At 40.7% G+C, this 15,965-nt stretch overlaps 1 protein-coding gene across 2 annotated transcripts in view; it reads right to left on the bottom strand.

Annotated features, from left to right (window-relative positions):
- Window positions 1–15,965, bottom strand: part of Mme (membrane metalloendopeptidase) — an 85,309-nt gene that overhangs the window by 42,553 nt on the left and 26,791 nt on the right. For both annotated transcript variants that reach the window (XM_051157244.1, XM_051157243.1), the window contains exons 4-8: window positions 9,751–9,912; window positions 8,994–9,074; window positions 8,800–8,895; window positions 8,581–8,699; window positions 7,154–7,219 (exon numbers count right to left, since the gene is read on the bottom strand). In XM_051157244.1, coding sequence (XP_051013201.1) covers window positions 7,154–7,219; window positions 8,581–8,699; window positions 8,800–8,895; window positions 8,994–9,074; window positions 9,751–9,912 — 524 coding nt within the window. The remainder of the gene's footprint in view (window positions 1–7,153; window positions 7,220–8,580; window positions 8,700–8,799; window positions 8,896–8,993; window positions 9,075–9,750; window positions 9,913–15,965) is intronic.

Below are 15,965 nucleotides of genomic sequence, written 5' to 3'. Positions count from 1 at the left end.
ATGTTCGACATCTTTACTCATCAGGGAAATGCAAATCAAAATGACTCTGAGATTCCATCTTACACCAATCAGAATGGCTAAGATGAAAAACTCAAGTGACAGCTCATGCTGGTGAGGATGTGGTACAAGGGAAACACTCCTCCATTGTTGGTGGAAGCACAAACTTGTGCAACCACTATGGAAATCAATTTGGCAGTTTCTCAAAAAATTGGCAGTAGTTCTACCTCAAGACCCAGCTATGCCACTCCTAGGCATACACCCAAATGATGCTCCACCATACCTCAAGGACACTTGCTCAAGTATGCTCATAGATGCTTTATTTGTAATTGCCAGAAAATGGCAACAACCAACATGTCTCTCAACTGAAGAATGGATAAAGAAAATGTAGAACATTTACAATACAATGGAGTATTACTCAGCTATTAAAAACAATGACATAATGAAATGGGCAAGCAAATGGAAGGAACTGGGAAAGATCATCCTGAATGAGGTAAGCCACACTCAGAAAGACAAACATGATATGTACTCACTTATAAGTGGATATTATGTATAAAGTACAGGATAACCATGCTATAATCCATAGACCCAAAGAAGTTAAGTAACAAGGTAATGCTCAAGGGAGGATGCTTGAATCTCACTCAAAAAGAAAAATAAAATAGGCATTTGGAGTAGGTAGAAGGAGGGAACTAGATAGGAGAGGGGTATGGGGTGAACAGGAGGGATCAAGGGTGAGGAGGATGGTGAGAGAGAGAGAACTGGGAGAGTAAACTGGAATCACTGTCGGGGATTCTCTGGGATGAGCTAGAGATCTAGGACAATGGAAACTCCAAGCAATCTGTGAGGGTTACCATAGCTAAGACTCCTAGCAACAGGGGATGTGGGACATGAAACAGTGACTTCCTATAATCAGGCAAGGCTTCCAATGGAGGCATGGGGATATAAATCCAGCTACAAAACATAAGACCCACAAATTTTGCTGTCTGTAAGAGGTGCAGGGATAAAGAAGGAGCAGAAAGTGAGGAAATGGCCAACCAAAGACTGGCCCAACTTGAAACCCACACTATGGGAGAGAGCCAACCCCTGTCATTATTAATGATACTCTGCTATACTTGCAGACAGGGGCCTAGCATAACTGTCATCTGAGTGGTTTCACACACCAGGTGATGAAAAGAGATGCAGAGATCCACAGACAAACTTTGGATAGAGCTCCAGAAACCTCATGGAAGAGGGGAAGGAAGGATTGAAGGAGCCATAGAGGTCAAGGACACACCAAGAAAACCTACAGAATCAACTAACATGGGCCAATAGGGGCTCACAGAGACTGAACAAAGGGCATGTATAGCTGGACCTAGGCTGCTTACACAGAATGTAACAGGTGTACAGATTGGTCCTCTAACAACATGTGAGACCTTTAACAACAGGAGCAGGGACTGTCCATGACTCTGTGGCTTGCCTTTGGATCCCTTTCCCTTAACTGGACAGCCTTGTCTAGTGTCAATAGAAGAAGATGTGCCCAGTCCCACTACAACTTGATATGCCAAGGTGGGTTGATGTCCATGGGAGGTCTCTCCTTCTCTGTGGAAAAAGGGATGCTGGCATAGGGCAAGGGGAGGGGAGAGGGGAGGACTGTAAGGAGAGGAAGGAGGGGCAGTTGTAATAGGATGTAAATTAATTAATGAAAGAAAGGAAGGAGGGAAGGAAGGAAGAAAGGAAGGAAGGAAGGAAGGAAAGAAGGAAGGAAGGAAAGAAGAAAGGAAGGAAAATAGGACTCCAAGCCTGAAAGATGGTTTCCTTTTAAAGGGACCAGAAACTTCCCACTAAACAACATACAACTGTTGGCAGAGAGAATGGCTCTCCACAAAGGGACTGTGCATGTAGAACTGCATGCTTATTCTGAGAGACCAGAGATGAGACATAGATGAATCCAAGAACAACCCAATGATAGCCCTTAAGGAATACAGGACCCAAGAGGCCTGGGCCTTGGTCCAGGGAGGGGACTGGGGCTGTTAGGGTACCAGAAAGAACCTGGAGGTTCACAAAAGATTTTCAAAGGTTGACTGTATATGCCAGGAACCAGAAGTTTTAATGAACTGCTTTGAATCTCTAAAAAAAATATTTCTCTTTTCAAATGTACTAAGTTGAAAATAAAATGGTACTTTATGTTTTGCTAAATGCATATACCAGGACTGGGTAAACCTTCTGGGTTTCATCTCTTTCTTGGTATGCAGAAAGAAGAAAATGAGTTCAGCAGTTTTGCTTGTATCCTATATATGTCAACACTAGTGAACAGAGAAACTATGGAGGCCATATGTATTAGCTGAGAAACTTAAAGGACACATTTTATTTATAACCAGTAGAGCATCTTGTCAGTTGTCTTAGACCCACTTGCCCTCATCAGAGTTCACAACCCTCTTTCACACTGATGACCAAATGGCCTTCTTCAAGCCCTTCTGTATTATGGTACAGTCTGCACACTGCAGCCAGACAGATCTTTTTAAAATCCAAATTGAAAGGAATCTAAATTGCTCATTTACTTATCCACTCATTATCACATCACCATTTTATTTTCATCTTACTGTCTCCTCAGTTTACTTTTTGTTTTCCATTATCTTCCTTTTCACTTGTCTCTTTTACTCCTGCATTTCTTGAGTTCAATGACAGCAAAAAAAAAAAAAAAAAAAAAATGTTGTTTCTGAATTCTCACTAGAAAACTTGTCACACTGATATAAATTCAGTGAATATTTACTAAATAAAAATGTCGAAGTTAAAATATTAATATATTAAAAAGGATTCACTCATTTCTACTTGATCAAAACATCTCCAGACCATGGCAGCTTTAGTAGCTTGCACTTTGGGTGAGCAAGCTAGGAAAATCCCCTTTATGTTTAATCTCCATTTGTTTTAGCTTGCTCATCTTTATGACTACAAATCTCAGCCTGTGCTCTTTCCTGGAATTTACTGAATTGAGAGAGGAGTGTCTTTTCTCAGATTTAAACACACAGGCCTTGGGATATGTGTGTGACCATGTTTCAAGCCATTTATCCTTATCCCTAAAATACCTCCATGTTTTATGAGGCTATCAGTTTTAGAAGAGTTCTAAATTAAATTACAGCTCTCTTCTCCTCCCGCCTCTTTAAACGTGCCTTGCATCGTTTTAATCCATAGCTTCTCACCTCCAACTTGTGCATCCTGAGGGGGTTTTTCATTTTATTTTAATTAATTATTTAACTAATACATGGTTCAACCAAGTATTTTGTGGTGGATAAACAGAAAAATAAAATAATCATAATGACTTGTCTTAAAGAGCAGTATGCAAAGCCTGACTGCCCAGAGCCCTGTCATCGGTACATACAGAGTAGGACTAGGAACTAGTGCCCTAGGCTATTCTGTCTTGTCAGACAGACATCAGTACAGAACATAAGAATATCTGTAATAATAGCTAAATATTCTAACTTTACAGCCTACAGATTTCTGTACAAAAGAGGCCAAGGTAATTAAATTTGATGAAGTGAAAAGGTAGAAAAGAAGAAGCCTTGAGAGCAATCCTAATTCATCCCCAGGAAAGAGCTCGGGGCCTTTTCTTGAGGAGGGCTATGTCTTAAGAAAGTTAAGATCATTTCTGTTTATGAAATGGGCTTTCTCATGGGAGATGGTTCGTTGACATTCCAAGAATGGGAAGGATCATCTTTTGCTGGTAATTGTTCACATTGTTTTCTCTCAGAATAGACGGTTACACTTCTGTTTTGCATCTCACTACCTCTGTCTTCTAGAGAACAGTGTATCATTAACTGAGCTTCTCAGATAATCAGATTAGCCATGGAGTCTCTTGTTACAAGAGAGGTCTAGCATGAGAGACTCCTCCCCAAACTCAGTTTTGAGAACAGTTCTCTGTTACATACATGGTGCACTTATGTTCCCTTCTGACAAGTTCATCAACAGGTAATTTCTTGAGATTCAGTATGTACCCTCATCATCAAAAAGCTAACAAAAAGAACAATCACAACTTTTGTGGTTGAACTGACCTCCTTGTTCTCTCTCTCTCTCTCTCTCTCTCTCTCTCTCTCTCTCTCTCTCTCTCTCTCTCTCTCCTGATATTCTTAAATGGTATGTATAGGTTACCATGACCACTAAATGACAACAAAACCATGTTTTAGGCTGAGGGAAATGAAGAACTGAAATCCAATGAGTCATCAGAAGAATATTCATGAAGATGTGTGCATTGATGACAAATGCTGCTTTTCTGTTCATTTTGCATATTTACTCTCCTTGGCTGTACTACAGCCTCATACCATAGTGCATTCTCTTCGCAAGGAGCCAACCAGGACTGAGTTAACCCTTCTCCTTCTCTCTTGCCATCGTCTTCTAGAGTTTTCAACTCCCTTGCTGTTCCAGAGAGAAAAATGGCTAAAATCCATCTGATCAAAGCCAATTCTTCCTGTTTATATTATTAGATCTATTTGAAATTTTAGGATACTCAAGAAAAGAAGCAGCTGACGTATGCTACTGTTGATGGCTTCCCTGCTGCATTACTAAGCATTTAAAGGCAAACCAGGGCCAGTGTTTCTCAAACTCTTCCATAAAACTGAAAAGTGTGGAAGAGTTACAAACTAATTTTATGTGCCCAACTCTGATTTCAAAGCCAGGCAAAGTCACTATGATAAAAGAAAACACTGGGCAAATATCCATGATAATGACCAGAGTGAAATACTCAGCAAAATACTTATAAGTGTATGATAAGTATTTGACAGACATTAAAAAGACTTTTACCCATGACTAAGAGAGATTTATGCCAGGAAAAATTATACAGGTATCACTCAATACCAATCAATCAATAAGTGTTACATACTATTTTAACCAACTGAAGTACAAAACCACATGATCATCTCAAATGATGAAAAAGTTCAACATGATTTAAAAAAAATTTTCAAAAGCATAAGTTCAAAAGCAACATGCTTGAGCACATAAAAGCCATAATGACAAGTCTACAGCTATCACTAGACTTAACAGTGAAAAGCTGAATGTTTCCTTCCAAGGTCAGAAACAAGACAAGGACGTCTGTTCCAGGTAGCTCAAAAAAATCTTAAACAGGACAGTAAGGCAAGCACATGAAATAAACAGTAACTGTGTAGAAAAGGAAGTGGCCAGATGTCTGTTTGACAATGGATAATCCTATACACGGAAAATACCAATGGTGTCAGGTGTCATCAAAAATAGTGCAAAAACTGAACACAGTTTAAAGAAAGCAGGGCACAAAATCGGTAGCATTTATGCAAACAAAAATTGAACTACCTGACTTAGAAATGAATGAAACAATCCAATTTACAACCGAATCAAAAACAAGGAGGAAATTAAATTGATAGTTTCCAACCTCCTGCATATTTAGTGGGAGCAACATAACAGCCTGGTCAGCCTTGGCCACAGAATAACCCCATTCTTATAAGAACAAAGAAATCTATTAATTAAAAAGTTAGAGGAAATAGTCCAGCACTTTCTTTTTTTCTAGTTCCCTTCAGCCTTAACCAGGAATATGGCAGAAGAAGATAAGGCAGACTAATGTAAATTCCAGAGAAGGCTGAGATTAGAATAAAATTAAAGGCAGCTGAGGCCCTAGGGAGTCCCGTGGGTCCTATCTTACTTAAGCTGCCTACTTTGAGATTGGAAAGGGAATTGCCTCAGGCGTTGTAATTTTGAATGTCTTTGGTATCTTGGCTTAGACAAAACCCAGTCCAATACAAACTTACATGCCTATAGAGACAAGAAGGCCAATATAAATCAAAGAATCCTCTAGAATCTAGAGTCTAGATTATGGCTACATAGACCTAGGAAATTATGCTCTGTGGACTGACTAGAATGGCTCTTGGCTGCACAGTCTTCTGAAAAGGACAATTTAGGGCTTCTAATTCTACAGACCTAGCAAGAACTATGTGTGATCAAGTAAGGGCCCACTTCTGTAATGGCTGGACAATTCAAAAGTTCAAATAAAACAAATCTTGCAGCTTAGGTAAAAAATGCGTTTGTATCAGAGTCAAAGCCCAAACAGCCAGTTTGTCCCATGTTTGACTTTGTGACTAACACTATATAAAATTCACAAAATATACTATCATCTTTATAAAAATCTTATCAAAGGGAAAAAGGAAGAAACTTCATCACCTTGACTACCATGTAGAGTTGGAGATCAGAAATGTTAGACTAATAAAAACTAACTAAGGATTGGGGGGAAAAATAGCAGTTTATAAGAGTACAATTGTAAATATAAATGCCCTTGAGCTGAACATGGTAAGGTAGGATATAATACTCTGCCCTCATTTTTAACTCTGCAACAGGAAGCAGCTGGATTCTTTCAAAGCCAACAGCTGCAGCCCACCAGCAACTAGGTTGCTGAGATACCCTACATCCGTTTAGTGACTGTGCTGTTTATTGTAGCTGTCAATATCATAATGTCTGTATTTTTCTTCATTTTGGTATTATGGATCCACTCTAACTGATGGCTTAGTCTATGTTATTGGAACTTAACAGGAGTGAATTACACAAACATTTTTAGTGAATAATTTTAGCTAAGATGTTTCATCTTCTGGGGCCCCTTCCATCAGTAAGCAAGATCACGTTCACATGAGTCTAAGGCAGCAAAGCTCCGGAGATAGTGGGAATGCAATCCAGGTCAACAGCAGCTGTGTGAGCTGTGATCCCATGGCTTAGGGACTATGGCAAGGGACCAGGTATTCCTATCTTCATAATCCTCTGAAAGACTCAGAAAGTTATGGAAGGGTACCTTTCATTGTACCAGGTAATCCTTAATCCTTATTGACAATGCTCTATACTATGATTAATCTGACACCTTTGGCTTTCTTAAAATGATGCAGTTTAAACATGAATGGAAATGTTTTAAATTGACTTTTTAAAATAGGTCATGTGACTTAAAAATGAAGAATCAAAACTCAAATGAGAAATCCCAAGCTTCCTTCTTTGACTTCCATTAGTCTAGTCTCAATGTTCATCCTGTTAAAGGAACTTCTGCACTGTTTGGCTTTGGTTTTTCCCCATCAAAGAACATAAGGAGTTTTAAATTTGGCTCTAGTCCTTTTCATTATTAAAGGTTTGCACAGATGGCTCTGTAGTCTGTGTCTGATTCTTTCCTTCCCCTTCTTTTATTTACCTCTTTATATATTCCAGTACACTCATAGTAGTCTCTGGAAGGGAGGCCAAGTCGAGGCTGGTCAAACTATAAAAAATATACATAAAAGAAAATGAATTAGTCATCAAGTCATAAAACATTTGGATAAAACAGAACTAGGCCCACCCTCCCTGCTGTTTAGAAGGGTGACGGTCAGAGATGGAATAAATAACTATGAAAATGTTTCTACACTACTTGTAAGTGTAAATAAGCAGGCAGTTAATTAATCTGGAGGATCTCATTGTGGATGTGTGAATGAAACTAAAGGAAACTTGAACCAAAAATAAGTGGGAAATGAATTTTTATTCAGAGCAGCAGGTACAACCAAAAGTGTAGGAGAATCCTGGCCCAGTGAGCTCCAAAATTACACACTTACAGAACTCCACAGCTTCTGGACAGTCTAGTGTAGTCCATTGGAGCCATGATTGTTTGCTCTACCCTTAACTGGGGTATATTCTTACTGGTAGAAGTAGGTCGTATTCTTCCAAGTTTACTTGTTTCTGATTTGATGAAGGCATGGAAAACCACTATGGTTACTCTACAACCTATCTGCCAGTATAAATCTCACTAGAAAATTTGAGATTGTGTACCAAAGAGAAGACTCCCACTAGGATGCCCCCAGAGGTGTGTGCTCAGTGGGATTTTAGCAGGAGCAGATGGTAGCAGTGTATGTGAGAAGACACTCCCTGCTCTTCTCCTATACATGTGCTCCACTTTGGCCACCAGCGATAAGGCTAAATGGGCACACTGCCACCTTCGTGAGACTGACTCCCATGCAGCATATGAAAGAGTGGATGCCATGGCAAACCAGGGCACCGATAGATGAAGGTGGGGATCCCTGCAGGTTTGAGGATTCCAACCAATCCAGAGGAAGTATACAAACACAGAAAAAATAATGCATAGACAGAGCTGTAGGACATCTCCAAAGGAAGGGTCCCTAAAAGGACGGTATTTTATTTACCTTAACTGAGAGTAGAAGCAGAGGTAACTGTTAATGAGAACTAAAACTGTGTTCAAAAACCCCTGTAGAGTTTTTGCTATAAATCAATGGGGAAGCTTTGGTTTCCAGGCCTACATTACTGTATATAAACCAAAGCACAAAGCATACAAAGAAACTGGAGGTTATTTTCTTAATAAGAGGATCTATCTGAAATAGAGACAAGAAGATGAGAGGGAAATGTCTAGAACATATCCCTAAGAAAATCCTTTGAACATGGAACCTCAGGGTTGAGAGCCAGGGCACAGATTTATGACACCCTAGCTCACTCATTGAAAGGGAGAATTAGCCTTCCTCAAATATCAATGAAAACAGTGCACGTGGAAATTTCATTACAAGTTAGAGATAGCTTTGGCTGCCTGACACACACACACACACACACACACACACACACACACACACACACACTTACATGAATTATATGCTGGGTAGAATTCTTATCATCGGTGCCAACAAAAAAATTAATGAGGACTTTTTTCCCATACTTTGAATTCAGCTGTGCAATGGATTTCTCAGCTGACCAAGAAGTACCTAAAGGAACAGAAGTGAAACATGTTTTCTGAGGCTTTGTTTCTTTAGCAATAGCATAATGTGGAAATTATTAACTTAAAAAGGAGGGAAGTTGCCTTACCATGTGTTTGATCCCAGTTTTCTGATGCTACTGGCCACTCATATATATCTGGCAACAATCTGAGTAGAGGCTGTCCCCCTCTGCTATCAATAGCAGCTTTTTGAAACAATGAAAATAAATGTAAAATGAGGTTATGCATATTTTATTCATATTTTGATTTCAAAATATACATATTCCAAATAGAGAACACTTACACTCATTTATACAAGACCTGTACAAGGTCTTTGCTTTCTGCACGGCTACTATATCTTCAGTTTTGGGTTCTTGGAGGACATCTGAAATAGGGCATTTAGTAAAATGCATCAACATAATTGCTCATTTTTGACTGTTTCAACATTTTCAACACAGGTCTAATTACAAATAAATGTTTTATCCATTCCCCACTCCTAAATCTTGAGAAAAACCAAATTATCATTCCTAGGATACAAGTGGAATTTACACCTCTAGTTAAGTTACATGTTCTATGAGTGACCCAAACTAAATTTCCCTCCCTGTTTAGACAGTAAACCAGAAAAACTCCATTTTTTCTACAAAGTGACCTCTAGAAGAGAAGAGGACTAGGGATGGATGGAGACGAGAGAGATGAGTCCAAACATTTTCTGCTTTTTATGGAAGACAAAGTAGTCGAAATGGTTCAGGAGGAACCATTAAACGTTTCTCTTCCGTACAATGATATGAACATACCATCACTAGGGATAAAGAGCTCCATCCGGAACTCGTGTAGCTAAAACGTAAGCAGGAATATTAAGAGATGCCAACACATCCACTTTGGTGTCTACTGCGCTCAGACTGACTCAGTGGAGGTCTGAAAATCCTGAAGGAGATATCAACTCTAATCTTTTGCAAAATCCCCTGAAACGGCCAGCACCTATATCGTTTTGCTTTGCTTTTTTTTTTTTTAAATATGGATATAGAAGGAAAAACTTAAACACAGACACGGGCAACACTAACCTTTCAAAATAACTTCTAGCTCATCTCTTAAAATGTCGAAGTTACTGTATCGGGAACTGGTCTCTGGAATGACGTTGCGTTTCAGCCAGCCTCCACAAGCGTATTTGAAGAAGTCTGTACAGGGCTCAGCAGAGGCATCCATGTTCTGAATCAGTCTAGCGGCTGCAAGACCAGAGAAAGGACCAGGTGAAACGAAGGATGTATTGCTTACGCAGGGTGGAAAGGGACAGAGAGTCTCTTCCTTCTTTGTGTCGGCTGGACAGAATTGCTTTCTTTGTATGTATATAATAGTCCATTCTGATGGCATCGTGTCTAGCGTCCGTCTGCAATTCCTTTCCCCTTTACTGTTACAGAGGTTTCACTGCACTTCCGCATTGCTTGAGTTCTCCATCCTCTCTTTACTCTAATGTGTCTCCCTGCACTTGGCTCCCAGTACCTGCATCTCTTGCTATTTCCTATTTTAAGGAGAATAAACTGCAGATCTACTTTGTTGGGGCCATTCTTGGCCTGTAATTAACATGATGTCACGCTGCACTCTGGTAACTTTTAGTTGCTGTTTGCTTTTCAGGGTGCTGCGACTTTCAGAATATCTCTGAAACGCCAAAGGTTGCAGGACTGACCGCTAGTCAATTTTTTTTGGCTCAGTAAGGTGCTGTAGCCAATTATTAGTTTTTGTATTCTGCTTACAGTTATTTAAGTTCTTATTTCATTTGTGTATATTTATGTGTGCATATATACACAGGCGTGCCTCAGTATGCATGTGAAGGTCAGAAGACAACTTGTAGGAGTTGGTACACTCTCTGTGGTCCATGTGGGTCCCAGGATCAAACTCAAGCAGCCACGTTTGGTGGCAGGAGCCTTTACACATTGACTATCTCTGGGGTCCTGCATACAAACGTTTGCAATTAAAATTCATGCCCAATTTGCATTTGTTTATGCGAAGTCTGTTAGAAAACTGGTTGTAAGCTTGAGAGATTTTCTGGAGTTCACTGTTACATCTTTGAAAAATGCGATAAAAACACACTGAGTATTTACAATGTGTAAGACATGTACTTTTAGGTGCTATATCTGGTAACATACAAATTATTGCATTCTGAAGGCTAGAATTAGACTCAAAAGCTCATACATTCTATACTTGGATTAGAGCGTATGCTCCTCCCCTCCACAACTCTCCATGCTTTCTCATAGTGAGTTGAGCTGTTTCGTGGTGAAAACAAAGGAGCAATTGAGAATTCATCTATAGCAGCAAAGTATACACTCTCCAGTGAGATTTTGGAAGTCCCTCACTTTCTGAACCAAGTAATAAGTTAATTAAATAAAAACTTCAAACAATTGCTAAACTGTGAGGATTTCTTTTTTCCAAGTTGGTATGGTAAATGAGTTTTGCAGCTGTGCTTCAAGCCCCTAATTCTAACCACTTTTTGGATGTTTGCCTGCTGAACACCTCAAGTATAACTCTAAAACCTCCTTGGAGTTAACCCCACATCAATCATCTCCCAACCTCTGTGCTATGTCCCATAGCATGATCGTTAGCCCAGACTCTCAGGATTGAGTTCATGGGTAACACTCTGTATTTGGTCCATCACTTGCTAACTATAATTCCTTAGCCTGTTTTCTGGTACTTTTTTTTCCATGCTTGTGTCAACCCAGTTTACATCTTCATTTCCTGCTGACTAAATCATGACGCTTGCTCTCTCTTTTATATATTCTGCTATTTTTCAGTTAAACTCCTTACAGAAAATTCTGCCCTGGCCAGAACTTTAACTGAAAAATGTCAATGGCTTATCATTTCTCAGGTTAAATGACAAATTTCTCAACATGGTCTTGAAGCCATCCTCGTCCCATTATTCTATCTACATTTCTCTTCACCTCTGCCCGCCCAAGGCAAGCCTACTCAGTATGCCAGAAGACTCTTGCGTTTCCTAGCCCTGAGCCTTTGCTTCTGACCTCATCATCCCACACTATGGATTACCTTCCTATTTCTTTTCAAGTCTATCTGCCATTCAAAGTTTGGCACATATCCCACTTCTTGCCTAAAATTTTGTGATATTCTCTCTCTCTCCCTCTCTCTCTCTCTCTCTCTCTCTCTCTCTCTCTCTCTCTCTCTCAATGCCTGTGAGCTAACTGCCTCCCTCAGTAGTGTTCATATGAAGGTTCTTTGAGCTTTTCGTTGTGGACACTTTCTCTATCTGCCTAATCACTTTACTGACATCATTAATCTCTTTGTATGTCCATCAACTGACACTTTTTAATGGAGCGCAATTATATATTTGGTCTGAGTGCTCTTCTCCCACAAGTCATCTCAGGTCTTGTTTAGCTGTCTCCATATCCACTCTATGTGTTTCCATTCCAACTCGCTATTCCATGTCAGGCCATGTTCTTTCCTGAAAGAGCTGGCTCCAGGCCCCATCCACCCTAGTTCACCCTGCATTCTGCAAGGCAGATTAATACTCTCAAAACATTTCAACTTGGTGTTTTCCAGAAACAATTTCAATGTGGTCTTTTACATTCATTAAAAGCCAGCCAACCAACCAATCAACCAAAAACAAAACAATAAAGCAAGCAAACAACACACGCATACACACACACACACACACACACACACACACACACACACAGAGAGAGAGAGAGAGAGAGAGAGAGAGAGAGAGAGAGAGAGAGAGACCACAGCGTATTTCAACCGGATGTCGCTACTGATGCTACTGTATTTATTTCCTCATGAGTCACTTTCCCCATTCAAATCAGTCTCTGCTGTGAAGCAGCTCCTTGACCCCCGTTGTTCCAAGCCCCTACGACTGCTGTCTGTATTTACTACACCCTTACCCGCGCCCCCCCCCAAGCTGTGAAATTCCAAGCATCTTAAAAGCCCAGCTCAACTCCTCCACCCTGACAAAAGCCATCCCCACAATACCCAGCTTAGCTTGTCCTCATCACACTCAAACAAATTGAATGTCTCCTCAACCTAGACTTAAGCTCCATCAAAGTCAGGGGCGCATGAAGGTAACGTTCTCATGGAGCCAAACTCTGCTCACCCAAGATTCACCAGGAAGAACTCTAGTCCTAACACAATAGGACAAGAAAAAAACAAACAAACAAACAAAAAAACAAAAAACAAAAAACAAAAAAACTAAAGATGGGAGAGAAGAAAAGAATTTTTTGTGTGTGTGCTTTGAAGGAGATGAAGATGTGATTGCAGGAGAAAGTGAGACCAACACCTCCAAATAAGAAGACTGTCATGTGAAGTGAAAACCTGCGAATTAGAGCTTGAATACACTTACTAAAGACCCTCTAGAATACTCTCTGGACAAAATATTTTTGGAGCTTTTTAGCTTTAAAAATTGAAAGTAGTTGTTGTAAATGCCACTGACATTTGGGTAACAAGTCCACTCATTGTCTCTCGAGGAAAGTGGGTGTCTTATGTGATTGTACAAACTACTGCAAAGTCATAAAGAAGTAATGAGCTTGCACAATGGACAGTGGGAGTAGTAGGTACATTTATTGTGTATTTGGAATACCGCACGATGGTGTTCGTGCTCATGAGAACAAGCATTGGCCCTTTAGATGCACGCTGCCCCATAAGGGAAATGGATTAGTATTCACTCCCATGCCAGCTTTCCTTGCCTGATCCTAGTGTCTGCACTAACCCAAAGAAACAACATTCAGCAACTAAAAGGGAGCTAGGAATAGGCAACTTTGCTAGCACCTTCCAGTGCTGCCTGGGGGACCTCATTGACCAGAGGTCTCTTCGAGTATCAGTGCTTCCAGTCACTTCAAAGACAGTGCTGTTCCACCGAATAATTGGGGTCCATAGGCTAAGGCAAGTCACAGGCTAGCACTTTTAAGCTAAGTCTTTGATGAACCTCCCTTTAATCTCTCATCGTGGGCAGATTCTCATGTTGCCCCTTATCCTCTGCATTGACTCTTTTGTGAAGTCCGCAGTAGATAAGTGGGTAGAAGGGCCGTAGGAAACATGCACAACTGGAAAACGGGTTCGAATCGTCTTTTCTGTTTCGTGCTGTGTGTTGAATGACTGGACATCCACACACAGGCACACTGGTGCTCCTCAGATGCTTCATTAAGCATCCTGAATAAGCAACTGTTTTAAAGTCAAACAAAGTTATTTACCTCAATAAGTAAACACGAAAAAGCAAATGTATTGATACAGAATATTGTTCAGCAGGTGTAAAACGTGTGTGGGGGGGAGAGTGTGTGTTACAAGGTAAAAAGCCCTATGTAAAGGCACAGAAAGCCGAAAAGGATAGATGCTATGGTGTCAGGCACATGGATTCTACCACTTGGGAAACTAGCATGGAGTCAGGATGGGGTACAGATGTATCCAAAGCCCGGAACTCTCAATCTTGGGATTGGCAGGAGTAATAATCGTTCCCTGCCTGTCCTCTGTCAGCATGTCCTGCTGCATGTAGTCTCGATACCCCCCTCCACCTTCCTCCACAATTCTAAGTAGCCAGGTAGCTTGGCACCTGGAATCCCTCTCGATGTAAATAAAGCATCACCAGCATGCCAGGCCCAACCAGTAATAGGAGCCGACCCTGGAAATCCCTTCCCACTTCCCCAAGGCTCATACAACCCTGCTTCACTCAGAATAAACGGGCACATCATCTAAGAGCTGTATCACTGAAAAGGCTCCGAGCTAAAAATGTGTAACACTTGAAGAACTGATTCAGAGATGGCTTTCTCTCTCCAGGCATTCATCAATGGACTGGGACCCTCACAAACTCCTGCCTGTCTCGGCTTCAGCACTTCATGCTGGGCCTGTAGGCTCCAGTGCCAAGAAGCAGGACTCCAAGGCTGTGATCTCAAAGACTTATATTTCGCCACCTACCCCTACCCCCACCCTGCCCACCCCACCCAACCCCTCCAGTCCCTGCCCTGCACTCCCTTGCACTCTCCTCCAGACTGGGATCCTGTAGACTTTTTCCAAGCTCTGCTCTATTCTTCCCACCCTGGCAGGTGCGTGGATGTCCTGAGGGAGGAAGGAGAGCTCAGACCTACACTATGGTACTTACTATAGTTATATCTATGAGGAAAGGATGTGGGAGCGTTTAATTTTGTATTATTTGCTTATCTTTATTTCCCAATTTGTATTAGATGAGCATGCATTCATTACCCTTGCAATAACGAAAAAGTTAATTTTTAAAATAGTCACATAAAGACAAGCAAAGTAATCTCCCATTAATAATGAGCTTATTTCTTATAAATGACAATTCTGAATGTTCTGGGCTGATAAATGACACACCATATTTTTTTTTCCCAACTAATCTCCTTGTAACATTCTCCCAACTTATTTGACTCTGGGAGTTTAAAAACAAGCTCAGCTAGCATCTGGGAAGTCATTAATTACTGTATTCATTACCGAGGGTGTATTGTGTGGGTATGGCTTAGAGATGGAATATAAACTAGGGAAACATTCTGGTCTTTAAGTCAGAGAGAATTGCTTTGAACTCCCAAGTTCTGTGCTGATTAAGAAATTTTCACAGGACCAGTAGCTAGTAAATGTTAGAAGTGTGTGTGTGTGTGTGTGTGTGTGTGTGTGTGCATGTGTGTGTGTGTGTGTGTGTGTGTGTGCAGGCTTTCCCTCCATGCAATGGGGTATGTGACTAGCAGAGGCTCCCATCTCCTTCCCTTCCACTGCATCCCAGCTATGTTTTCTTTTGTCCTTGCTCTGCCCTCCTCTTCACTTGTCCATATGTGACTCCAGTCACTTATCCCCTCTTTGTGGAGAAAGGCAGGGCAAAGCATCAGGACCTGGAGCATCCAGACTGAGTAAGCATTTAGTGTAAGCAACACCGGGGCAAGCGGGAATGCCATGTGAGCTAATGGAACACATAGAAACCCAGGTCTGTCTGACCAGTATTTAAAACATATGGGATGCAGGAGAACCAAAGCTCTCGGCAGAAAGTTTGGGGAGAAGTACTTTCTAACCCTTACTAAAAGCCATTGACGTATACAGATGTGTATGGCCCATTCTTGACCAATTACTTCAATTTGGGGGATGATTCTAGAATCATTTTTTTAAAAAAATGGTTCTTTACTGGTTCTAATATGCAGCAAATAGAACAACAGAGAGACAGGGGCCAGAAAGACTGAATATCAGAAAATAAAGATGTCGAGTATTTTCCAAATCAGAAATATTTCCTCTGAAAGGTTAAAACCATTCAGATGTCAACATATACTAGGCGGTAACTTCTGCTTCC

Source organism: Acomys russatus, chromosome 15 (assembly GCF_903995435.1).
Source record: "Acomys russatus chromosome 15, mAcoRus1.1, whole genome shotgun sequence".
NCBI lineage: Eukaryota > Metazoa > Chordata > Mammalia > Rodentia > Muridae > Acomys > Acomys russatus.
The sequence above is the reverse complement of the archived record's forward strand: the minus strand, read 5'-3'. Positions and strand labels throughout refer to the sequence as shown.